Consider the following 26985-nt stretch of genomic DNA (forward strand, 5'->3'; position numbering starts at 1 on the left):
TAAGTCCTCCACTGTTGCTCTGTTGTTTAATTAGTTTTATTTTATTTTTTTTTTCCTACTTTACCAGCCTAATTTATCCATATGGATTATTTAACCTTGATGGGATTTTTGCCTTGTGTTGTCTTGTTTCTTCTCCCTCTCTCTCTCTCTCATTGACACAGCGCTGAGTTTAGTCCCTGAGCAGGCTGAGCTGTCGCCCTGGTTGAGTCCAGTCCTGGTTCTTCCTGTGCTGCAGCTCCTGTCCTGCTCGGGCCTCATCGAGCCGCTGGCTGACCGGCGGACGCACAGCCTCAACCAAGACTTGGCCCACAGCCTGCTTCGCAGCATCAGCAGAGAGACAGATAAACCCCGAGAGGTAACACTGAGGCTGGTTCTCAAACTTTTCCTGTCATTCCCACCTTTGGAATGGAAGCGAGTTTTTCTTTGAGTTCTTATTTGTTACTCTTCCGCACAAATGTTTCAGCTACTTCCTTCCTCTGTGTGCAGGCTCATTGATTATCACGGTCCAACCTCTTTTACACAGGTACGCCGGATCAGGTGCAACCAATTAAAACAAATCAAACGCTGTCACAGAAATAGGACACATAGGGCAGATTTGAAATATAAAGGAAAATTTGTCCCCCCCTTGTTAACCTGCTCAAAAGATGCTCTGTGCTTTGTCTCGTAGTGGCACTTCACATTGCCGCTTTTAATAATCACCACAGTCTCCGAACATATGAGACATACTGGGTTTGAACTGCCTGTAGGAAGATTGAACAGAGTCTGTCCATTCTTGATTAAAAGCTCTGTTTCCGCTGTCTGCTTTTCTCTTTTTAGAGCTCACCTTGTGAAATAATTTCTCCGACTCGTCTGTGTCCCTGTGTGTAGAATCATGTGAGATGATTTACAACGCATGCAATTCTTTTAGTTTCCCGACTAAACCAGCGCCATAAAACCTAGAAAAGCTGCGCCGGTTAAAACAGAAACGCTCCGTCAAAATGTAATAATTCTCAATAATTTATCGATATTCTCTACAGCAGACGGGGGGGAAAGAGAGAGTGCGGCAGCAGCATGACAGAGGCCGGGTCAGAAATGAACTGAGCTGGGAGCAAAAGTGCCCTTGAATACTCAAGGGAAAAGAAAAACAACATTAATAATGCAGATATAAAATAAATTAAACTACATACAGAAAAAAAAACACATCTTCTTGGATATGTTCAAATGAAAAGATTTTTTTGCAATATCAGTGATTGCCTTCACAAACCAACATTGGTTAAAGTCACATATGCAATTCATTTACAATCCAACATATAGACGGTGTAGTCCCTCATTCGTCCAGGAGTGTTCTATCGTAGAAAAGGTTTCAGTCGTAGTCATCTGGACACTGTTCAGAATCAAGATGTTTCGGCTCCCATCCAGAAGTCATTCTCAATTGTGAAAAAATTGGACGGGAACTGGAAATTTAAGCTAATCTGTGTTACATAAGCCCTGCCCTCAGGAGGGAATCTGCCTGAGTATCTGTTAATAGCTAGTTTCACCTGAAACTGACCTAATAGTTTCAAGATGGCCCAGTGATCAGTAATCAGGCCTATTGTTCTCTGGCTGCATCTACTTCATCACTGTTAAGTACCTGATTAGCATGTGATAGGCGTGACCAAGGTGATAATACACTCTGATAGAATATGTACCGTTCTTAAGAACGGTACATAGGCGAAACCAAACAGCCACTTCACAAAAGACTTTATCAGCACAGACGACACGCTAACTCAGGATTACAGAGCGCCGTGCATTTGCATTTAAAAGCTACAAACCACACATTTGAAGACAGCGAGGTGAAGATTCTTAGTAGAGAGAAGAGTTGGTTTGAACGGGGCGTCAAGGAAGCCATTTTTGTGAAGAAAGAGAACCCCTCTTTGAACAGAAATGGTGGCCTGAGATTCAATCTGCCCAAAGTCTATCACAGTGTATTAGCACCTTGGTCACGCCGATCACATGCTAATCAGGCACTTAACAGTGATGAAGTAGATGCAGCCAGAGAACAATAGGCCTGATTACTGATTACTGGGCCATCTTGAAACTATTAGGTCAGTTTCAGGTGAAACTAGCTATTTACAGATACTCAGGCAGATTCCTTCCTGAGGGCAGGGCTTATGTAACTCAGAGTAGCTTAAAATCTAGTTCCCGTCCCATTTTTTCACAATTGAGAATGACTTCCGGATGGGAGCCGAAACGTCTTGATTCTGAAAACAGTGTCCAGATGACGACGACTGAAACCTTTTCTACGACAATCCAACATATAGTAAATTAGTGTGGAAGAATCTGCCAGGTCATGTTTTAAAAGGCTGCCACTCTCGCTGAAGCTCTCAATTTAGAGCTTACACAAATGTATAATTTCTGTTTTGACAATTCTTCTTTTTCAGTTGTTGATTTGTTTATCTTTTTGTGTGTTCAGTCATAGATTTTAGCGCGGAACATGTAGCATGTTTTAGCAAGTCACAGATAAATGTTTGCCTTTCGTTTCTTCATTGCTCTCCTTCTACTCAGTTTGGTCCACAGCTGGAACTCCCTCTCAGTTCCTGGTACAGCGAGCTCAGCGTGGCTCTATCCATACTGTGTAAGGTGGCAGATGATCCAGCCGCGGCAGCCGATTGGCTGTTGTCGGTCAGCTCTGCCCTGTCGTCCAGCCAGCGCCAGCTCTCCTCCCTCACCCTCATTGTGACCCATCTCATCATCACGGGTCAGGAAGACGTCTGCCAGCTGGCTCTGAATGCGAGCCAGGCCATCGCTGCAGCCGACCCCTGCCAGGTAGATAATCCACAAGGCTTAGTTCGACACAGACTCTCAGTTAAAACACCTTCTCTTAAGATTTTAATACATGACATGAAAATGTGAGTATGGTGCTTAGTTGAAACTAAAATATGCACATTTCACTGCAAAGCAAAACAAATAATGCTAGTCCTGCCTTTTTTCTGCCAAAAACCCATCTGGCAAAACGACACATTTCCACCAGAGTGTGATAGTGATCCTCCTCCTCTCCCCAGTGGGAGAAGAGTACATGGTGGCCTTACTTTGTGAAGCCAGATTTTTGTATCAATTTTTATTTTCATTGCATTCATTCATAATTTTCACACAATAATAATAGTAAAAATAATAAAACGAGAGATAGGAGTTTGTTGGCCTTTTCTTAGTATATTTAGTCATAGTCATTAATAGGTATATGGTACCAAAAAATGCCAGTATTCAAATAATGGTCAGCACAAAGATAAAAGGCCGCTAATACAGGCCGGTTAAAATGGTTATTTTTAGTCAATGTGGAAGCTGCTGTAGGAAGATGACCCGCCTGCAAAGCTGTGATTGGTTGGTTGTTTCTTCAGCTTTGAGAAACAGCCGTAGCCTCAGACTTATTTGAATTGCTGAACTAATAGGAGATGTGGGCAGCGATCCAGAGGTCTGGATGCAGGCTACACCAAGTTGGTTGGTAACTTTGGTAGTAGTTGCAAGGAGCACTTCATGTTTTTTTAACATAGATTAAAAGAATATATCAATTTAAGTTGTTATTTCTTAAGTTGACTTACAACAACCTGTGCAGCTGCGTCCATCTTATCCACACTAAATGCCATGTTAGTGGCCATTTTTCAGTCACTAATTTTGGAAGGTTTGGAAAATTACCAACGGTGAGCACTGAAAGTAGAGAAGGAAAGATGATTTGTGGTTGATGGGTTGAAACTGGCAAAACCTCTGTTGGTTGGATCCTTGAATTTATCATTTAATTTACAATTTGTTGATATTTTTACATCTTTTGGACATAATGTGTCATTGACATTGACCATTGAAAATTCATTCTTACAAATACATTCTTAAAAAAAAAAAAAACCTACCTGGCTTCAGCTGCTGGATTTTCTGCAGTTGCATAAAGAGAGAGGTTTAAACTTACAGACTTTCCTCTGCCCCTCTGGGACTGTAAATGGAGTCACTAGCTCCAGAAGATGATGTGAAATATCACATGTTGTTATAGATTCCTCATTACTCGGGCTCGTTAGATGCCTCAGAGTATTCCCCTGCTGGTCTAATTGCTCCCAGAGTGCCACTTGCGCCGGTCGTTTGATGCGATGGTAGAAGGTTATTGGCGTATTTGAATCCACTGGATTTCCCTCACCGCAGTATCACCTCACACCTGCCTGCTTCCTGTAACACTCGAAACACCTTGTAGGTTTTCAGTATGTTTGCAGAGACGAGGATAATAACAAAACTAAGCCCCGTGTGGAGATGTGAAGGTGGTGCAGAGGGAAAATGATTTATCCATAATTATTTATTATGATTTCTTGGAATAATATTTTATTGATTGAGGTTTATGCAACAGACCTTTCAGGGATTCAACTCCATATCAGACCTCCATTTTCTTCTTCTCTGCCTCTTCTCTTGCTTTCAAGCAGGTAATGTGGTTGCTATGCAACAGCCAAGGTGCAGGGCAGCAGTAAGTGCTTTATGGTAATTAAAGGCTGTTACACTGCAGAGCTGTTGACTACATGCGTCCAAGGACCCCGACTAGTTCCTATTTTTGACCTCAGCACTAAAGGGAATGATGTGTGACTGTTAACCCTGCACTGTCCTCCATTCCACTCTCAAACTTGTATCCACAAAGCTTTAATTGGCCAGAGTGGATCGGGGTGGAAATGAGCTGGCACTCAGACGTCCATGACCATGGGTCAGACCATGAGGAGACTGGGAGGTGGGACAGCCCATAACCTGGAGTGCTTAATCTGTGCGTCAGCTCAGCCTGCTGGGGTTTGTGCATATGCACAGGTACGGGCATGCATCACCAAATATGGTTCAGTTAAACCTACAATAACAGATTTTGTTTGGCCACATTGACGTCTTATCACCTTATAAAGTTGATACGGCAAACTTGTTAGCAAACAGTTGCTTATTTACACATCTAGCAGAGAGCAACATGATCGTTTATTTGGACTCGTGCTTGTGTCCACCTGATGAAGTAAGTCCAAAATTCACTCTCCTTTTCTGGTTTTGTCTTCAACCAATTCCCGAGAAAAATATCTGGCTCTTCAGCTGCTAAATGTTGAACTTTCTTCCCCAGCTAGTCTCTAACTGTGTCTGCCTGCTGCGTAGGGCTGAGAGATACTGCAGAGTTGGGTGGTAATTCTTTGTTGATTCATCACTATGAGCGACATAGTTCACGTTACACATATTCATTTGATCCATTCCATGATGAGTTTCTGCCTGTTGGGAACATTATAGTGTTTCTATACATCACCGCTCCTGGGTTTGATCTGAGTACATCTCTGCTTGGTCACATTAAAACCAGGATCAGTGCTGATCCTCATTGTGACTAACATTTCAGTAACAGCTCTAATAATCAGGCAGCGTAGCGGATGAGGGATCAGACTTGAAGCTGCCCTACTAGTGAAAAAATGAGCGTAACTGGAAGTCAAGCTTAATTTAGCAGCTCTTTTCAGTATAACTCAACAGCTGGGTTAGGGTTAACAGTTGACTGAACTTATTTTAAGTTTGTTTGTTTTTGTAGTTAAATTGACTCACTGTGTTTAACATTGTAACTAATGTTACAAACTGTTCCGTACCCTAGACCCTATGTTAGATTTAACCAGTTGTAATTAAGTTGAGATATCCTTCATGACAATTAAGCAGGTGGTGTCCAGCCAGGGGGACATAGTGTTCAAGATGAAAGTTTTAGGCTGCTCTCACTGAGGACCTGTGAGCTGTGCGCACTGTCTTTATGATGTGCTAGAAGAGCTGCATAACAGTTCAATTTAGGGCTGACCAAATTGTCAGTTCTGACAGAATTATCATGTTGCACAGCTGCATTTCCCCCGTTGCAAAATAGTGTAATGTTGTGAGGACGTTGGTTTCTGCAGGGACAGCACATGTTCTTCTCTGCATCCCACACACAGTCAGTCTCAAATATTATTCAGATTTTGTCAAAACGATCTTTTAATAAGCTTATCTGCATCAGTCGTTACCAAAACCTCCCCCCTCTTGTGGAATATCTCCTGAACGCCATCTCCTGGCAACTCCTAACAGGTTCGGATAAAGCTCTCCTAAATATCAGCACAGATAGGAGTGATTTCCTAAGTTAAGAAACCCTTTTGCTCCTAGTCCTAGAAGCAGGACCAAAAATGCGTCACTCTGAGAATTTTTGGCCAGTTAGGACTGATTTCATACTCTGAGACGCTTGATAAATACAGACCATTGTTTCACTTGGGTGTTTCCTTCATCCAACTCACATGTGTGCCTGCAGGTCCCTTCCCTTATTCCTGTTCTGTTGTTCAAACTGGGGAAGGAAACGAATCCAGGCCTGGCTCACGCTGTGTTGAACTGCCTGCCTAACCTCGGGACTCATAAGGTACTGGGCACCTCTGGCCTCCACTGTCCTGCTTTACAATGAAGATGTTATGATATGAAATACAAACCACTGCACATCTCTGTTGTGTATACCTCCATTATTTAGTTCTTATTAAAGCATAATTCAGATCCTGAATATAAAAAAACTCTGCAGAGAACCCATAGTCAGGTCTGTGAGAATATACAGGAAGCTCATTTCAGTTGCTGTTCATCGTTAACACACGCCATGTGCTTCACTGTTCCAGCTCTGTGTCCCAGTGGTGCTGCAGACTCTCCACAGGCTGGCCAGCGCCCCCAAGCTGAGAGCAGTGGCAATGCGCCTCATGACTGCTCTTTGGAAGAAACAGGTCTCGAATAATAAATAGTCGTCAAAATCATCATATTAATATATGTAGACCTTCTTTATTCTTTAATATTTTTCCTGGGTTGTCTTCTTGTTCGCCTCTTCCTCACAACTGACTTTGTTCCTTCCTGTAAGGATCGAATCTACCCGGAGCTGCAGCGTCTGCTGGGCCAGCAGGACAGTAGGGTGGTGGTGGGAAGGGACGCCCAGTGGGAGCAGATCCTGGCCAGAGCCGCCTGCCTCAGGGACATCTGCAGAGAGAGGTCGGACCACCACACACTGGACGCGGTGTGACGGGGGCATGATATGAGGGTCTGATTGATGGAATACAATGTAGACTGACAAATAACTGAGTGAAGGGAAATCATCTGTCTGATGTTTTTTCTTTAGTCATTTAAGTTTATATTTGGTAAGTTGAAATGTAGCAGCTCCAGGGTTTTCAGTGACAAGCTTACTGCCTTGACAAAAGAGTGCTTCACAAATGCACTGTAGACAATATAAGCTCCAATCTTAAAGGTAGGGCGATGGCTCCGTACAGATGTAGGGTGATCTGGGCGTTATCTGTGGGACAAATAATTGATCAGTAATATATTATTTTACCATACTTGTTTCCGTATGTCCGTCCGTATGTTTCCTTTGTTCCAAACAGTTTTTGAACAACTGCACACTGCGCTATTGTTTCAATGTCACCTTTAGTTCGTCGGCTCTAGGCCTGTAACACCTCTAATTTGATAAACTGCACATGTACACGTTGAGTGTTGAAAAGGCTTAGAGTCTGTGTACCTACACATTTTATTTAAGTTGTCTGTAAAATTCAGCAAAATTGAAAACACCTCATTGTTCAGTGAATGAATAGAAATAATGATCTCTGTTTTTTCACTTGAATACCTCATTTTAAGGTTATGAAGATTGTCATATATCATGTATCATATAATTGTCTTTGTGTGTGTGTGTGTGTGTGTGTGTGCGTGTGCGTGTGTTTGTGTGTGTCAGGCCTTACCAGCATGGAGGTGACATGTTGGCTGCCATTACACTTACTCTGAACCAGTGCACCAGACCAGACATGGCAACCCCTGCTGCCCTCGCCCTGCAAGGACTACAGGAGCTGTGCCGGGCAGAGGTCACACACACACACACACACACACACACACACACACACACACACACACACACATATGTTGCCAGCTGTTTACTATACATGCAGTAAATGTAGCCACTGAGTTTTATGAGGCTTGTTTTGCAGGTAGTGGACATCATCTCAACATGGAGAAGTCTCGGGCCCCAGCTGAGCTGTGACCCCCGTCCACTGATGGTTAAAGTCATAGCTGAGCTTCTGGCTCTGGTTCCCCAGCTCATTGTCAAGTCAGAGGAGTACGAGGTATCTGACTTACTTCATGAAATTATGTTTGATGCACTGTTAGAGCTTTGTTTTGGTGTTTTTGTGTCTTGTCTATGTTACTTATTAATATGATATTAGACTTTCCTGACAGTCCCAATCTGCAGCTGGATTTTTGAAAATTCGAAAATTAATGTTGCTTTAAAATGTCTTTTTATCTCTGTTTTTCCAGAAACTGAAAGAGGAGGTTGTCAGCTTTCTCTGGAATTATGCTGTGAGCAAGGTCTGTGTTATGAAGATATCTGCTGCGTGGTGTGTGTGTGTGTGTGTGTGTGTGTGTGTGTGCGCAAAATTCATTCAGATAGTCATCTGTGCAAAAACAGCTTCTACTTCATACAGTGTGCTTGAATTTCAAATGTTGAGTCATCGCTGTACCTCCAAAACTCTGAGCAAACAAAAGTTAAAAAAATAACTGTGTTTGTGTTTGCTGTAACAGGATCCAGAGGTGGCCAGCTGTGGCTACAAGGCTTTGGCAGATTTTCCTGAAGCGGCCCACACAATAAATCTCCTTCCTGAGGCAGTAAGAGTCCTGCTATAACTTTCTATAACAGTGTATCTGTAGAAAAAGCTTACAGAACACAATAAATTTAATAAATACTACTAAAATGTATTGAAATGATTCAGATATCAATGTTTTTTCTTTTTCTACTCACCGTACAACTCAACATTCCCATCAGCCTTAGCTGTGCTTTGTGTTTATTGCTAATTACCAAATGTTAGCATGCTAACATGCTAATATGGTAATGGTAAATGAACTGTGCTTGTATAGCGCCTTTCTAGTCTTTCCGACTACTCAAAGCGCTTCACACTACATATCCCATTCACCCCATTCCCACGCTGATGGCAGGTGCCAACTGCTCATCAGTCCAAAGAAACGAACTAATCACTCACACACCGAAGGCACAGCAATTTGGGGTTCAGTGTCTTGCCCAAGGACACTTCAACATGTGCGCTGGGGGAAGCCGGCATCGAACGAAGGCATAATATTTAGCTCCTAATTTCCTACCACTTCCACTGCACCGTGCAAACAGTAGCTAGCAGGTGCTGCCTTCGAATGTTGGATATACTGTAATTCGTATTCATACAGTGTAATATTGTAAAACAAACTAAATAATAAGGTAAATATTGGAAGCACTTTGTTTAGCTTTAGAACACCTGAGTTATACTTCAACAAACTGTGCGTAGAATTGTTATGCTCATTCAGATTATATTGTATATTAGTCTATAGATTTATGGTCAGTTGAGATTTTCTGTTCCGCAGCTCTTCCCCAAAATCTCTTAACCCCGAAGGTGGTAATCATTTTCACATCTCCTATTGTGGCCTGTTTTGGTAATCTGTTTACGTTGTCTTGTTGGTTCTGCTGTATCCGTTGCTGCTGCTCTGTCCGCTCTGTAGGCCAGACCAGCTACAAAGCTCCCTGAAGATGAGGACGATGAACAGGGGAAGGAGAAAGAGGGAGAAGAGAAGGATCTCTCCATCCTAGGTTCATCTTATGTGAAGCTGATGGCTCTCACCCCTGTATCTGTCCTACCAGGTAAATTGCACTCACGTTGTAGTCAAAGGTCATGCCTCATAATTGTGCTATGGTGCTTCCAGCTGGGCCAGGAACTCCACCATTCGGCTGTGTTTATGGTGGAAAGCCATCATATTGGTGGAGGGGTTGGATTTGGGGTGATAATGTGAACTTATCACAGCACTTCTGTCTTCTCCTCCTCACAGACGCTCATCTTGATACTCTTTTTCTTCTTTAGCCTTTGAGCTCTTCCTGACCTCACTGGTGAAGCAGGAGATGAGCCAGATGCCACGGGGGGTATACTTCTCTGCCCTGAGGGGGGGACCTGCGTTCAGACCAGGGTAAAACGATGGCAGGAATTCCATCATTCATGCTGAAAACCTACGAGAAAAACAAGCAGCCTGGGCTAAAGCCTGGACTAGCAGGTGACCAAATCCATCCCCTACCAGTGTGAAGTTTAAGATTTTACATTTCTGTTTACTTGGTTTGTGGAGGTGTTTGTGTTGGATTACATTATATTACACGGGTTTGTGTTATTGTGTCTACCCTCAGCTACTGTGCCCCTTACATATTTGACATAGAAATTATGTCAGGGTGATGTGACAGAGTGAGACAAGTTGTTACTTTGTGTTTGGTTATGGATACATTTCAAGCAGTTCATGACTAATCAAGACAAGCCACATCAGGTGTATTTATTTACTTAATTGTTCAAGAACTTGTTGTCCTAAAGGACAACCTAAACTGTGACATCATTGCTCAGGTATTTGTGAGACAAACTGGGTGTGTACTCAGACAGTTGTTTGCTAACACATTAGCCACATCAACTTTATAAGGTGATAATTTTAGCTTTTTTACTATTTGCACATAGCCAGTGTGTTTGCAATTACAAAGCTTCTATAGCTAACTGTGTGTGTGTGTGTGTGTGTGTGTGTGTGTGTGTGTGTGTGTGTGTGTGTGTGTGTGTTGTAGCTGGACTTCTGCTCTGTTACGAGCTGCCTGTGCAGACGGACCGTAACGGCAGACCAATCGATCGTTTCCTCATAAGCCGCAGCCGCAGCTACCAGCAGACCTTGGCAGCCCTCATTCATGAAGTACATCTAAACCTGTTCTTCCTCTGCCTCTCACGCTCCTTTTTGGTTTTAACAGTTTAAAAACAAAACTCCTGCTTATTGTTTTTGATATTTAGGTGAACATTCAGCCATCTGAATGGCACCGTGCTCTCCTCCTGCCCCGGGCCTGGCGAGGATTCATGAGCCGAGCTTTCCACGCTATCCTGCAGGTTTGTGCTTCTAACAACTGATAGATTGAGTACATATTTATTGAAGAATTGAGCAATACTATATTCTCCAGGCACTGTTGAGTTAGAGCTCGGTGAAAAGGTATATTAAAAAACTGACTAGTTTCAATCTCACAGGGTTTTCATCAGGGCAGAGGTAACGAAAAACATATTTAATGACACCTGTTTCCATAATTGAAAATGCACCAGAAGTAAACATGTGACATCATATCATGACAGACTACATTTAACAGGGCATAAAAGGTTTAAACAGTAAGAATTACAAGGAAGAAGTATGGAAAAATGTGGCTGTCAATATTAAAATGATATTAAATTAAATAATTCAATAAAATTTAAATTTTATTTTCAATTTGTGTGTGCGCATGATGTATGACAAAAGTAAGATAAAACAATTAAGCTCAAAGAAAGCATTAGCTGTTTTCCACCCAGCAGTATTATTGCTAAGTAGAAAGTTCCTCTTTCCTTTCCTAGCTTTGTATGTTTGTTTCACGGACATTTTCTTTGAGTAAGTATGTCAATGTACAGTATGTGCAGTATATAGTGCCACACACTTATACAGATGTGATGAAATTACGGATGTGGAGGTGGAGTAACACAAGGTGTGCTTCGTCCGGTTGGCTTTCTTCCAGAAAGGCCTGAAGGCAAACTTCTCCCACGTGCGGTTAACACAGAGTGCATGCAACGCAGAATATGTTTGTCGTCAATGAAGTGTTGAGCGCATGCAGTTAAAGCTAGTAAGTGGACTATGATTTGGTCAAAGCCCAAGTTGCTTATACTAGGCAGACACCAGTGCAGTGGAATATGTATCTGCCTCTGTCTCTGCCTCAAATTGGTGGGTTTTAACCATTTGGATGTTATGTCCCTCCCATTGGTTTTGATGGTTAACTTTGACAGATTTCACAAAAAGGACCAGGAAGTCCTGCCAGTATCAATAATGACCATAAAAAAGATCATTTATATGAAATTTTTCATTTTCATTTTGGCAGTACTTTGACAGTACCGCGTTTTCAAACACGGAAATGTAAAGGAAAATTTTATATCACTCTCCACACAGAAATTGAAAATGATTTTAGTTTGAATGATTTTAATTTGATTAAATTATTTCATTTAGCTCTGGGAGAATGCTGAGCTTTCAAGTTTCATCAGAAATCACCATCAAGCACATAATTTTTAATTAGGAAAATAGTTTAAAAACACGCACACAAAGGGCAACTATTTACTGCATACTGCCGTTAGAAAGTGAGTACAATTAGCTGATAATTAGCCTGATCAGCCATCGTCAGTAATCAGACCAATAACTAACCGTAGTCATCGTCAGACAACCTTATCATACTTGAGCAGTTACCGAGTGTTTCTGTAATGGTGACAAAACATAAAAAATATAGGCTACATACACTATTAGCAGTTTGAATTAAACTGAAGCTCCCTGCACACTCCAAAATATTATGCCAAACTGCCTTTTAAGAAATATTAAGACATATTAACAATTCCTTAAAAAAGTGTCCGCAAAAAACACATAACTCTAGAAACACAAGATAAAGGTGTGCTATGTCGACAGTCTTCTTGTCAATTTGGCATCAATATAATCCATAAAGAAATTGTATTTCTGTACTTATGTACAGTGCATCTGGAAAGTATTTACAGCGCTTCACTTTTTCCACACATTATGTTACAGCCTTATTCCAAAATGGATTAAATTCATTATTTCCCTCAAAATTCTACAAACAATACCCCATAATGACAACATGAAAGAAGTTTGTTTGAAATCTTTATTAAAAATTAAAAAATCACATGTACATAAGTATTCACAGCCTTTGGCATGACACTCAAAATTGAGCTCAGGTGCATCCTGTTTCCACTGATCATACTTGAGATGTTTCTACAACTTGATTGGAGTCCACGTGTGGTAAATTCAGTTGATTGGACATGATTTGGAAAGGCACACACCGGTCTATATAAGGTCCCACAGTTAACAGTGCATGTCAGATCGTAGAAAAGGTTTCAGTCGTAGTGATCTGGACACTGTTTTCAGAATCAAGACATTTCAGCTCCCATCCGGAAGTCATTCTCAATTGTGAAAATGGTCTGAGAACTCAGAAATTTAAGCTACTCTGTGTTGCTTAAGCCCTGCCCTCAGGGAGGAGTCTTCCTGAGGGTCTGCTGTTTACCCTGCCTAGTTTCACCTGAAACTGACCTTCTTTTGTTTCCATGATGGCCCAGTAATCAGACCTATTGGTCAGAGCACAAACCAAGCCATGAAGTCCAAGGAATTGTCTGTAGACCTCCGAGACAGGATTGTATCGAGGCACAGATCTGGGGAAGGGTACAGAAACATTTCTGCAGCATTGAAGGTCCCAGTGAGCACAGTGGCCTGCATCATCTGTAAACAGAAGAAGTTTGGGACCACCAGGACTCTTCCTAGAGCTGGCCGCCCGGCCAAACTGAGCGATTGGGGGAGAAGCGCCTTAGTCAGGGAGGTGACCAAGAACCCGATGGCCACTCTGACAGAGCTCCGGCGCTTCTCTGTGGAGAGAGGAGAACCTTCCAGAAGAACAACCATCTCTACAGCACTCCACCAATCATGCCTGTATGGTAGAGTGGCCAGACGGAAGCCACTCCTCAGTAAAAGGCACATGACAGCCCGCCTGGAGTTTGCCTAAAGGTACCTGAAGGACTCTCAGACCATGAGAAACAAAATTCTCTGGTCATGTCATGTCTGGAGGACACCAGGCACCACTCATCACCTGGCCAATACCATCCCTACAGTGAAGCATGGTGGTGGTAGCCTGTGGGGATGTTTTTCAGCAGCAGGAACTGGGAGACTAGTCAGGATCGTGGGAAAGATGAATGCACCAATGTACAGAGACATCCTTGATGAAAACCTGCTCCAGAGCGCTCTGGACCTCAGACTGGGGCGACGGTTCATCTTCCAACAGGACAATGACCCTAAGCTCACAGCCAAGATAACAAAGGAGTGGCTACGGGACAACACTGTGAATGTCCCTGAGTGGCCCAGCCAGAGCCCAGACTTGAACCCGACTGAACATCTCTGGAGAGATGTGAAAATGGCTGTGCACCAACGCTCCTCCTCCAACTTGATGGAGCTTGAGAGGTCCTGCAAAGAAGAATGGCAGAACCTGCCCAAAAATAGGTGTGCCAAGCTTGTAGCATCATACTCAAAAAGATTTGAGGCTGTAATTGGTGCCAAAGGTGCTTCGACAGAGTAAAGACTGTGAATACTTATGTACATGTGATTTTTTTCGTTTTTAATAAATTTGCAGAGATTTCAACCAAACGTCTTTCACGTTGTCATTATGGGTAATTGTTTGTAGAATTTTGAGAAAAATAATGAATTTAATCCATTTTGGAATAAGGCTGTAACATAACAAAATGTGGGGAAAGTTCCCTGGACGCATCAACAGTGAGTTTACTGTGTCCTTTGGGATTTTAATATCGGAGATGTAGGAGGCGTACCTAGCAACATCACGGACTTTATATACTTTTGGGTAGTTCAATCTATAGGCAATGCATCATATTCTAAGATCATCATATTTTTGCACTATTGGAGAATTAAAGCTATGTTATTTTAGAGAAAATGTGTATATCGAGATGTATATCATATATCATAGCCTCAAAATATCGAGACAATATTTATGATACATATCGCTCAGCCCTATTCTGGAGGTATATCAGGAAAACTGTGATGGTGTATCAGAATCAGAAATACTTTGAATCAGAAATTAAGGCCATTACAGTTGACATACTAACAGTTGTTAGCATATCAACATACTGTATAACCTTATAACAGCTAGTCATTACATTACTTGTGAAAATAATGGGCTATATTACTCAGTAATTACATCAATTCTAATGCAACAACTTTTCATTACATCTTTTACACTGTTATGTATTTCCATTTTTATATGTGTAATAGTCGGACTGTCATTTCAAGGTTTTGCCATCGTATTGGTCTTCAAAAACCATACTGTACATGTCAATTCCCAAACTGTATGTCTTTCTTTGAGTTTGACAGAATGGATTGGATGTCCTGCATGGTAAAGTTAACTGTGGTTTTGTTTTGTGTATGTCTTCAGGGTCGACGTGCTGATTTGGAGATGCAGCAGAAACAAGGCAAAGAAAACCCGCAAGAGCTACAGTACAAACAACACTGTGCCTGGCTTTGGTGAGAATCACTTACACAGATGTACTGCTACCTGAATGTTAACACACACACACACACACTCTTTCAGGACATTGTAGCTCAATATGAGCAAACCCTAAGAACACGTCCTTACATGTGAGAAAGGTTGCTAAATAAGTTGACAATGTACAGTTGAACTTTTTTTTTTTTTTTAAATGTACCAAAGTTATACAGTATGTTATTTCAAGACAGGTAGGAGGATCTCTTCAGGCAGCTGGCCTTGGCTTCCAGTCCCACATACAATACAGTCTGCTGTCCAGAGCTCTGCTGACCAATGAAGAGCACATTGTGATGGTGACTCATGACTTGTTGCCCTTTTCCATACACATGTGCTGGCTTGGCTCGACTCGGTTTGATTTGGCACGTCATCCCAACGTGGCAGGGATTTGCATCACCAGTACAACAGGGCCACCCGCTTGAAGGTGTGTCTTGAGCGAGCCAGAGAGAGGGAGCAGCGGTGGTCGAGCAAGCATTAGAGTAAATGAAGAGAGGGAACGTTAGTGAGAACAAAGCAGTGAATCAGAGAAATAAAACGTTATTTTCTGATTTTTTTCACGACGGTTACATTCTAAAGCACAAATAAACACGGCCACACCTCCGCACAACCCTGCGGGAAGGAGCCACTTTGCCGGATTTTGTGTGACACACTTGCTCCTGTCCCCGGCCTCTCTGCTCTGCCTGTGTGTGTGTAATGTAGCACCATTACTGGATGGGACATGAGCCTAACCAAAAACTCAATGTCCACGTCAAATAAATTTTTCCCAAAGATGGTTTCTGTCAGTTTAGGTAGTTCTTATCACGCTGATAAATGTCCAGGTGTTAGTTTTTCTGATATGTTTGGTTTATATTAGTTATTTGATGCTATAAGAAGGGGGTTTTACATCACGATTGACAGCTGAGCTCTGCTCGTGATTTAATCGGCCAGGTGTATGGGCGGGTCCTCAATACCGCGACTCCAACTCCGGCTCCAAATGACGTCAAAAGCGCAAGATGGTAGCTCCTGTACCTGGGATATTTTGGCTTCATTACAGTCTATGGGGAGGAAGTGGAGACGCGTCATCCATCTATATATACAGTCTATGGTTTAAACTGGTAATGGAAATGCAAATCAGCGCTGCATGGTTTGACTCTGCGCAGCCAAAAGTGCCAATGGAAAAGCACTATTGGGCACAAACTTTTGCCAAGGACCAGCCCTGCCGCATTAATCTTAGAGATGTGAAACTTGCTAAATACGAACTTAGTGTTTTTTTTCAGAGGGCATTCTGGGTTTAAAATGTAATGGCATGCATGTCATTAAAGCCACAGGATTCAAATGACGTGAAATGTGAGAAAGTTAACTTGCTACAATTGATAAAGTGACTCGCTGACTAGCTAAGGGATCCAAAAATGGCCAAGATACCAGAAAACATTTATACAGTATATTGATGTTTCATGCTATAATTTAATTCACTAAAGTTAGGACATTTTAATTTTTAGCTCTTTCTTTATTCAGAATATCTCAGATTGAACATCAAATCTAAAAAAAAAAAAAATTAAACATGGGGAAATACAAGTTTTTATTTTTTTATTTTTATTCAGATAATCAGTTTTGTTGAAAATGAAAATGTGGTCATACACATACTGTATATAACAACATATAAGATAGTTGTTAAGCTGCAAGTTTAAACGTCTATATGTCTATATTTTTGCTAGCAGCTACTGCTAGCACTTTTGCTAGCACCTTGCTCATTTCCAGCTTTTTGTGTCCAAGATAATAATAATAATAATAACTTTATTTGTCTAGCACATTTCATGCAAAAAGTGCTTAACAAAACAAGATCAGATTAAATCAGAGAAAAAAATACACAATAAGTAAAAAATATCACTAATAAATAGCAAAGGCAATAGTTTTATCAAACACCTTCTGTTTGCTTTGTGATGATAGCAAAGTCAACTGTAATTAAAAAAAAAAGATATCTTTAATTTCTTAAAAAAAAGATGCTCAGTATACATAGTAAAATAAATATATACATAGTTTAAACATATATAAACTGTTCAAAAAGGTGCATCTGTGTTACTGTGTTACAAATATAGATATACCCAAATATACTGTAAATTATGAATGTAAAATAAAAAAATGAAAACCACTGATTCATTAGTAACGGTTCATTAGTCTACCTTTCTGTGGAGAGTTTTAGTGTCCCGTCATGGTCTGAATGCTCCTTCAGATACATTTTCACCCTGATGGCAGAATCAGCAGATTGCATTCAAAATATGGGTACTGGCCTTAACTATCATATTTGTCATATCCGAACACACAAACACACACAAAGTAAAGAGAACACAGCAGATCACACATCTTACTAGAGCAAACATCTGTTGCATCAACCAGGTGACTGATGCTCCAGCCTGGGATGAAAGGAGAGAGTGTGTCTTTGAATGCTCGCTGTTGTTCATGTCATTCCATTAGAAGAAGAAGGATCCTCCTTTCATACAGCGGTGACGTTAAAATCTCTCTCTTTTTTTTCTTTCATCCTTTCTTCCTTATCTTTATTTGTCTCTCTATCTTTTTCTTCTTTTCCCTCTCAGGGCCAGAGATCAGCTGGCAGACGTTATCAAAGCTGCTACAAAGTGAGTCCCCTGCTTGTGATGACTGTATTTTAGATTCACAGGAAATAAAATAGTTTAGGGGCGCCCCGGTAGCTCACCTGGTAGAGCGTGTACCATTAAGTGAAATGTGATCACTGGCCAACATTAACAGAGTGTCAATACTAACAGTAGTATGTTCTTTGTGTTCTTCAGGGACAGTCCTGTTGTTCAGGGAAACTCCATCCTGGCTCTGAGTGGCCTGGCTGCTGTCCTCGCTAAATATGAGAGCAACCTGCCTGCTGATAGTGACGGCAGCCTCGGGGTAAGATATTCAATATTTTATCTCATCACTCTGTGAATTACTATACCTTCATTGTAAAACTCAAGAAGTTCCACTTTGGTTGGTCTTCATGAAAGTGATAGAAGGTGGTAAGTTTGGTAAGTTTTTTTAAAAATTTATTTTATAAGTGTAAATTATTTGAGTTTTAAAATAATCTAAATTATATTAAATTAGTACAGTTATTGTTATTAGCAGTAGTATTAGTATTATAAGTTAATTATTACTGGACGTTTGATAAATGTTCATGAATTCTAAGACCATAGAGCTTATGAAAACCTGTCAAACCTCACTGGATATACTTAAACACAGTTGTTCTTGGTTAATCTGTTGATATATTTGACATACATACATTTTGATAATCAGCTATATATGATTCATGTTTTCGGTTAAGTGTCGTAATTTAAGAAGAAATCCTCTGAAACTCATGCAGTGCTGTGGTTTTGTACTAACAGTAGTATTATCTATATGAAATGGCAGAATGTTTTGTTATTTAACCAATAACTGCATACAGTATTTCCTTCCTATCTGTTCATTAAAAAAGTCCAAAACATAATGTAAATCTCTCTGTAATCAGAGAGAGGCCATGCTTTGTGGTGATTTTAAACAGGTAACAGGTGTTGTCAGGTGCACTTATAAAACAACAGCAAAATGTCTTGTTGTTAAAAAATGTAAACATCTGGTAATACTCTTTACCAGTATTCTAATTATCAACAAATGCCATTAAAAGACCAAAACCAACTATGAAAACACATCTATTAAACCACATCAATGAGCCACACTGTTGCACTTATATGACAACCATACTAGTCCCTTCACTGTCTACCAGTCAGGTACAGGGATGACTTTAAAATAACCTGGTTTCCTGCAAGGATTTACATCGTAAACCTTCAATTTATATTACCTAGTTGCATCCTCAAATGAGGTCTGTCCTTCAAACAGGTGTGATCAAGGTGGGATTACAAGCATAGGAGGGTACAGTTAAAGTAGAAAGCTCTATAAATGGTCTTTACTACCTTGTCACTGTAGGCTGGACCAGAGTTTGTGCCCACAGCCAGCTGGTTGGCCATGGTTCTCAACACCCTGCTCAGCATCAGCAGCAGCAGCTACAAGGCCAGAGGACAGGTTTTCCCATGGTTCCTACATGTAAGTTTCTTCTGAGTTTTTTGCTTGATGTTTTTGTGTCTTTGTCTGCCCTAATAACTACTATGAATATAAGGATTCAGGGCTTAAAGGTGCTATTGATAACATTGATAATATCCAGCCACTAGATGACGCACTCCCCCTCTCCCCTTCCATTCCACTCCAGTGGTTGCCAGTTCGTTGCACAACCTGCATATTTCATGGTCGAGTGGAGTGAGACTCAGACTCAGTCATATTATGGTGAATCTTTCGTGATAGAGTAATGAATTAGAGTAATAATTTTGCAACATAACTCTATACATTAGCTATAGATTTAGGTTACTTTGTGCAGTGCTGTTTCATGTAACGTTATCTGTGGTAATCAGGATATGGCTAGCTAGCTTTAGGTAACCCTTTTTCAGGTAAAATTACATTTCAATCATCCTTACACTATAAGACATTAGGTAAATATTTACATTTTAATCCAATCAAAGAGTACAGTACATTGTAGGGATGCTATTAAAACCCACAGCGCTCCACATTAGACAGCTACAGTAAAAGTTAGCTTTAACTAGTGTTAGTGTTAGCGTAGTGTTGACTAACATTAGTCGAGGTGTTTTCTTGCTGAAAACAAACTGTAAAGGACGACTGTATGGTCATGTCAGTATTTTCAGATTTTTATATTAACATGAGTACCGTAGCTGTTGAGCTCAAAGCAGCTGGCTACATGGCTAACTAGCTACAACTACCTCAGCGAAGTGTCTCATAAAAGGGCTAACGTTAGACTGCTATATGAGCTGACACCCTCAATAACACGTTTTGGGTCTAAATAGTATAATGAGCAGATTTACAGTAGTTCGGAACTTTAATTTACCTTCGACATGACACATTGGTAATATATTAGAATCCAACATCCACTCCGTCCTTAAAGAAGAGTGACCGTCTTTTCATCAGCAGACCAGTCCACAACTGGCCCGGACAGACTAGTGACTGGTCAGTCAAGTTGCCTTGCATAAACTTGTACTGGCCCCAGGCCATTGGTTATGTCAGACCCTGGCCCACTTCTAAATCCCCTCTGATACGCATCTTCGTCACAACGTTACATTGTTTGAGGAACTATAAGGTTAGATAACTGGACCTGAGGTGCTATTCTGACTCTGGATGCAACCGTCACTAATGCTAACGTAGCTCCTCAGGGATTGACGCTGTTATTTTTCTAATATTGGCAATCTAACTGGTGACAACGCTTTAGTTAAGGTTGTAAGGACTATGCCTGTTGGTAGTTGTTGTTTATTTTGTTTAAGTATGCAGAACTGTAATTTTATGGGTTATTGTTGTTTGGATGTTTAGGCTAAGATAGCTAATATGTGCTAACATCATTGTCATCATTTTTTTTTTTTTAGAAAAAGGGATACTTTTATTCCACACCTTTCTAAAAACTCTGTGGATGTATTATATATATATATTTTTTAAATATTCATTTAGATAAAAATGTTATCAATATAACCTTTAATGTAAAGTAGGTCACAGCAGGTAGTCACTTGGTCCATTCAGACGTTTTTAATCCAGTTCCAGTCTTCCTCGTGATATTGCCTTGAGGCTTGACATAAAAACCCATTAAATCACTTTTTTCATGTGTACATATCAAATAACATAAATGTAAACACCAAAGGCTAGTCACAGTTCATGAAGTGATTTTGGTTGTTGCATCCACATGAAAGCAAAAACCATTTATTTACTGAGGTTTATATAGTATGTAGATAAAGTCAAACTACCACATATTGTGTATCCATCTAATTAAAAGTGAACACTAAATTGACTACATCTGAGATTTTGTAATAATTACTCTGCTTATTTCAATATCACATAACATGAAACCACTGATTTAGGCAACAATTTTACAGCTGGTTAATCAACAGGAAATATTGTTTTACTTGGCAAGCTTCGCAGCATCAGTGCTGTCCAAACCTGAGCCAAACAGATAGAGCTGAAACTGTTAGTCGGTTCATTGAATAATCAATGGACAGAACATTAATCTGCAACTATTTTGATAATTGATTAATTGTTTAAGTAATTTTGTGAGAAAAAGTGCCATTTACTATTTTTCTTAGTCCTCTATGATAGTACATTGAATATCTTTGGTCTTAGATTGTTGGTCGAACAAAACAAGCAATGTGACGTCACTGTAGACTCTTGGAAACTGTGATGGGGATGTTTCCCAGTTTTCTGACATTTTATAGACCAAAGTAAGTTATTGATTAATTGAGAAAATAATCAATAATGAAAATAATTGTTTGTTGCAGCCCTACAAGCTTATGGTTTTCATTCTTAACACAGCTGCTTGTTTCACTGATTACGCTGCATTCGGTAACAGTGTTTCAGGTTTCTGAGATGCAGTTATCTTTTGTCATATCAATATTGTGTTGCACTCTATAAGTGTCCAAAACCACAGCAAAAAAGTATGTTGTTAAAGTGTTTTTCAATTCCAGAAATCTCGATATTTAAGTAGCCTAATGGTTGTGTTATTGGTACTGAACAACACTACGTTGCATTTTATAAGACTTGCTTGGAAGTGGATGCGAAACCTCGTTTTCCATCCTATTGGTGGTGGTGTGGGTGGAGATTTGTAAACCACAGGAAGCTAAAGTTGCTCTCTATCTTGTTGAGATGAGGAGTGCTTTGTGACATAAAAAAGGGGGAATGTGTCCATAAAGGGATGTCCCATGAAAACATCATTTCACCACCACTTTTTTCTACAAATTCCCTCTTTGTGTTCCCATGGACACAGAGTAACACCAGCCTTATATTATCTTAAACTGACTGTATTTTTACACAGAACAAAGACAAATGACAAATGGTCTGTTTAAAAAAAAAAAGAGATCAAAATCAATACAGCAGAAGAGATATCTTTTTTTATTCCACACATTCTTCTTCCTTGTCAAAATCTGGCACCTACATTACCCACAATGCAACTCGACCGCTGACAGTTCAGTCGTAGATTTGGGTGTGTTATGCTAGTAGCGGCTAATGTAGCCTGCAGCAGAGATGAGCAGCGGGCTACAGATTGCTTCAGGACATTTATCAGACTTCACAGCTCCCTCTGGAGACACTAAAGGCTTTATACTACTTTCTTTCACATATGCATTAGTACTCCCCAACACCTGGAAACACACTTTGATAAATCGGTGGAGTTCTCCTTTGAGAAGTGATCACTTCACAGCCAGTATGGAGAGGAGAAATAATTACAGTAACCAAAAACTCAGTATATGTGCATAGGAGTATTGATTTAAGACAGACTTGAAAACATTTGAAGGGGTCCTTTAAGTTGCAGCTGCATAATTTGCCCATTTGAGGAACTGGCTGACAGCATGAAGTGGCTACTGCGAAAATTCCATGTAATGAGCCTTAAACTCCTGCAGGTGTCCTTGTTTCTGTGCTGTTTTCTAAATGTGCTGCACTGAGAATGTCATTACAACCTGTGAACACAACACAGCAGTACCTGCTCCTCACTGACTGGTAATGTATGGATTACTGTGTGAATGCTGCGCTCTGTGGCTGCTGTGTCAGTCTGCAGACTCTTGACGCTACAGAACCAATCAGACACACTTGACATCCTTCTCCTTCCCTCTCAGCGTTCCTACTCAGGTGAGAACACGGCGAGTGCCATAGCTCGCTCCTGTGCCAGCCTGGCGTTGTCACTGCTGGTCCCGGTGCTGGTGGTGTGGCAGAGGGACGGTCTGGTCCAGGTCCTGTCAGCACTGCAGGCCGGCCTGCCGGGCTCCCCCACCGCAGACGACTCCCAGGCTGTTCAGTTCCACTCTGGCCTCGCGCTTGGCATGGTGCTGTCCAGTCTGCACCACCAACGCCTCAGGTAGTCTGTATGTCTGTAGTAATGACTCACAACACACGCTGTAACCCAGTCTATGCCATAGACTATCAGCTCAACAATAAACGATGGGTTACAGGCAGAATATCTGTTTACATGTGTAAAAGACACACCTGTTTGTCTTGTATGTGGAGCCAATGTGGCTATAACTAAGGAGCACAACGTTAGACGGCACTATGAAACGGTGAGTTTCAGTAAGAAGTCTTGCTTTTAGCGTGCCAGGTAGGTGTTTAGATGTGATTCTTGGGCACAGAAAGTCAATAAATTATTCATTTTCCTATATTTTTGTCGGAATAAAAACATTAAAAAAAAATTTTTATAAAAGAAATTGCATCATATAGAAAACTAAAAAATACATAAAAATAATATCAAAAATAAATAGGTTTTACGTTGAAATTTGGTCAATTCAAATATTTCCATTTCCCTATAATTTTGTCAGGGACTGTATATTGTATGGTAATAAGCGCTGCTTGTTTCATATTCAGTGTTAAAGCAAAACTTGTTTGGGTCCATGGTAAAAGGTTCATTTGTTCAATGTTGCCCAGCGACTTTGTTCAAGTTTTGAATTTTGGCCCACAGTGTATTTGAGTTTGACACCCCTGGTCTGTCTCTCTCTGTTATCCAGTGATGTCTCTGTGCAGAAGGACGCTGAACTCCTCCTCAGCTCTCTGGATGCTCTGGAAAGTTGCTCCTTCAACCCCAACCTGGAATACAAGTCAGTGCTGAGTCCTCAGACATGATGTGAAGTACTTACCAGTAAGGGTGTAACATATGCTGTATGGTTTATACCAGTGGTTCCCAACTGGTGGTTCGTGAGCATGGGAGTCAACATTTTGATAACAAAATTATTTTGAAGTTTAGTGAATTTCCAGCATTGCGCTTTTATTTTGAAGTATCATTTCTCACTGCAGAATAAGTAACGCAGCTACAACGTACAACTTTACAGTACAATTAGACAATCGATGCTAGTTCCTTTGGTCACATGACCCTCACCCTGCACATACACTTTGACAGGTGATATTTAGTTTCCTTTTTCCTTTCCCCTTCCTCCTCTGTCCTCTCTTTCAGTTCTGGCTGTATGCTAGGTCTGGGTCTGGTGCTTGCAGCTCTCTGCGGTAGTGGACAGACGGACCAACATGTCCAAGTCACCCAAACACTAGACAAACTATTGTCCAACCTGCAGGACAGCAACGGGCGGGGACGCATGCTGCAGGAGGTACAAACCACCCTACCCAAAACTAGTTTTACTACGATCCAGTTTTACGCAGCAGGCCCACTGCACGCGACCAATTCATCTGGTATCCCAGCATGCTTTGTGCAGCGAATGAAAAGCCAGTCAGTTCGCATCAGAGGTCTCAGAAATATTTGCTGGATTCTTTGGAGAAATCCGCCCTGTCATGCTGACTTGCATACTGATTGGAAAACAGTTTTCAATTTTCCCCTTAGTGTTAGTTATTGGCAGTATGTATTGCACGTCTGGGTCAATTTTGTTGTTTGATGATTGATTTTAAATAACTAGTCGAACATATACAAAACATCATCATTTAGCGTACAGCAGAGCTTCAGCGGGGAATGTTTCAGGAGTCAGACATCAACACTAAATGTGAGCCTGTTTCTACAGCCACTATGATGCATCAGTAGTCAGCATCTGTTATAAAATGCGCAGAAATTGTACTTACTCCACTGACAGTAGCTTTAATAGAGCACATTGTAATGCAGCCACAAGACATTAGCATTTTGAGTAAAAATCCTCACTAATTAATGTAGATGTAGACCACACAGGCTGAAGGCAAATGGGTACAACAAAAAAGCAAAAACCTTAACCTTAATTAGAAAATGATTTGTAATAGTATTTGAAAGAGGATTTCTTTCTTTTTATATGTCCACCTGTGCAGGTCTTGGCGTACTCTGTGGCATGTGTGGGCGTCTCAGCCTTCAGCGGAGGCCTTATAGATGCTGCCAAGGCTGAGGAGGTCATGAACACTCTGCGCACCCTGACTGAGGAGAGCCAGCAGGTCAGCAGGAAAGAGTCTCTTGTCAGTGGAATTGTTTCGGGGGGGTTAGCAGTTGCTTCATGCATGGTAATTCTGATGTTATCACACAGACCTCTCAGGAAATGTCCTGAGACTGTCATAAAAAAGTTAGACCTTGTTGAGCCACACTGTTTTGAAATACATTTTTTTTCTGTTAAAGCAGTTTTCATCCTCATCTTGGCTACACTGCTCACTACTAGGCCAAGAAACTTTCAAGTCAGTGTACAAACTGTGATAATTAATCAAGAAGCAATTAAAAAATAAATGAGAAAATTGTGAGGACGGAGTAGACTCATTACACCAAATCCAGGTAATCGAGCCTTTGTTGGATGTGGTTGCCACAGAACACGTTTGATTTAGTATTTTGAAAGTACGTTTACTCAAGTACTTTACTAAGCACAATGTTAAGGCATTCTCTAGAGTCTAACCCCCCTTTCCATACTTTTGTAATGTTTATGTTTAGACTCCAGGCTTCTCCCTGGCTCTAGGGTTGGTGGTCCACGGCCTGTCAATGTCCGGCCACGGTAAAGCAGAGGACATCCATCCTCGTCTGCTGGCTGCTTGGATCAAGATCTTACTGGCCGAGGTACGACATCTACATTGTCTTTCCTACTGACAGCTGTGTTAGATGCTGCATTTATTTAAAAAAATCTACCTAACTTGTCAGTCTAAATCAAAGTGGGGTTTCATAGTGATCATAGTGAAGAATGTGCCATCACCATTAGTTGAATCCCTCCAAACTTGCTCATATTTTGCCTAAATAAATGATATAGAATGGAATAAAGCAAATCTTATCAACAACAGCCAGTGATGAGTAACTGAGAGCTCTGCTCAGAAACAGCTAGACTCAAAAAACACGAGACATTTTTTATCCCTTTAAGAAATCTCAAAGCAGGATTTCTGGTGTTTGAAGTTTCCATTTTTCAAATACCTGCAAAATGTAAAATGCTCTAGTGCAGCATTAAACTTAGGCTCCAATAGGTTTGTGGATGGTTCAGGTGAGCAAGTTGAACCATTTTTGGTCCATTATTGATCCCATGCATCCTGTTCGTGGTCATGTGGGACTGGAGTCTAACCCTTTAGGACAGGATTGCAGGGTGAACACATTAACACTCACATTCTGTTTTTGGACTGTTGGAGGAAGCCGACACAGACCGAGGGAGAGCGTGTAAACTCCGCGCAGAAAGAACCTGTTACTTATATGAAATATGTTTAAGTATATCCAAGCCTTCATTTTGATGATGCCAAGCAATTGTATCTGGAAGTCTGTTTCCCAGTTTGTGTTGAGTGTTCAATAGACGGGTTGTCTTTGTGTTTCAGGGTTGTCCCACTATGCAGCGACTGGCTGCCGTCAACGGCCTGGTGGCTTTAGTAGGATCTGAGAGTTACCTCATTCAGGTGAGAAATCCACTCGCCTGCTGGGGTCAGTTTGAAATGTTTACATGTCTTTCATATTTTTTGTTTGTTTGTTTCAGCGGGTGTGGCATACAGTGCATAATGTATGCAGCGGTTAGGACAAAAGGGTAGTGAAGACAAATGATTTCTACTTTTAGGTTAAAATCAATCATAACATAGAAATATAACATTTTAAAGAAGATTGTTTGTTTCATTTTACACTTCGAGGTAATTCTTTAATTGTTGTAACCTTGAATGTCTAATGAAAAATGTTTGTACTTCATTCCAATACGTATTTCTCATAAATTGTAGCAAAATAATCCAACTAAACAAAAAAAAAAACCACTAGCTTGATCATTAGCAGGGGTCCAGCTCAGTCTCAGCAGCTACATCACAGTAGTTTTATGGTTACTGTGGCACCACTGTTCAAGGGTTGCCCACTGATTGGCTAATCTGAGACAGTGAGCTATGACTAATTAGGACTCCTGGCCAATGAACAAGCTACAAGGGATGACAGAATTTTGCAGAACTCATTT

At 40.8% G+C, this 26985-nt stretch overlaps 1 protein-coding gene across 1 annotated transcript in view; it reads left to right on the forward strand.

Moving 5' to 3' along the window:
* The window catches only part of focad (focadhesin), a 58822-nt gene that overhangs the window by 23019 nt on the left and 8818 nt on the right, over nucleotides 1–26985 (forward strand). Inside the window, 24 exon segments of the mRNA XM_044184505.1 lie at nucleotides 162–355; nucleotides 2524–2784; nucleotides 6254–6358; nucleotides 6603–6704; nucleotides 6836–6963; nucleotides 7694–7820; nucleotides 7944–8078; nucleotides 8269–8319; nucleotides 8533–8616; nucleotides 9493–9631; nucleotides 9849–9927; nucleotides 9929–10035; nucleotides 10580–10701; nucleotides 10797–10889; nucleotides 15002–15090; nucleotides 17677–17718; nucleotides 17890–17998; nucleotides 19043–19159; nucleotides 22768–23006; nucleotides 23647–23736; nucleotides 24090–24237; nucleotides 24917–25036; nucleotides 25518–25640; nucleotides 26375–26452. Of these exon segments, the coding sequence (XP_044040440.1) occupies nucleotides 162–355; nucleotides 2524–2784; nucleotides 6254–6358; nucleotides 6603–6704; nucleotides 6836–6963; nucleotides 7694–7820; nucleotides 7944–8078; nucleotides 8269–8319; nucleotides 8533–8616; nucleotides 9493–9631; nucleotides 9849–9927; nucleotides 9929–10035; nucleotides 10580–10701; nucleotides 10797–10889; nucleotides 15002–15090; nucleotides 17677–17718; nucleotides 17890–17998; nucleotides 19043–19159; nucleotides 22768–23006; nucleotides 23647–23736; nucleotides 24090–24237; nucleotides 24917–25036; nucleotides 25518–25640; nucleotides 26375–26452 (2882 nt within the window).

The sequence above is a fragment of the Siniperca chuatsi genome, linkage group LG22 (genome assembly GCF_020085105.1).
Source record: "Siniperca chuatsi isolate FFG_IHB_CAS linkage group LG22, ASM2008510v1, whole genome shotgun sequence".
Lineage (NCBI taxonomy): Eukaryota > Metazoa > Chordata > Actinopteri > Centrarchiformes > Sinipercidae > Siniperca > Siniperca chuatsi.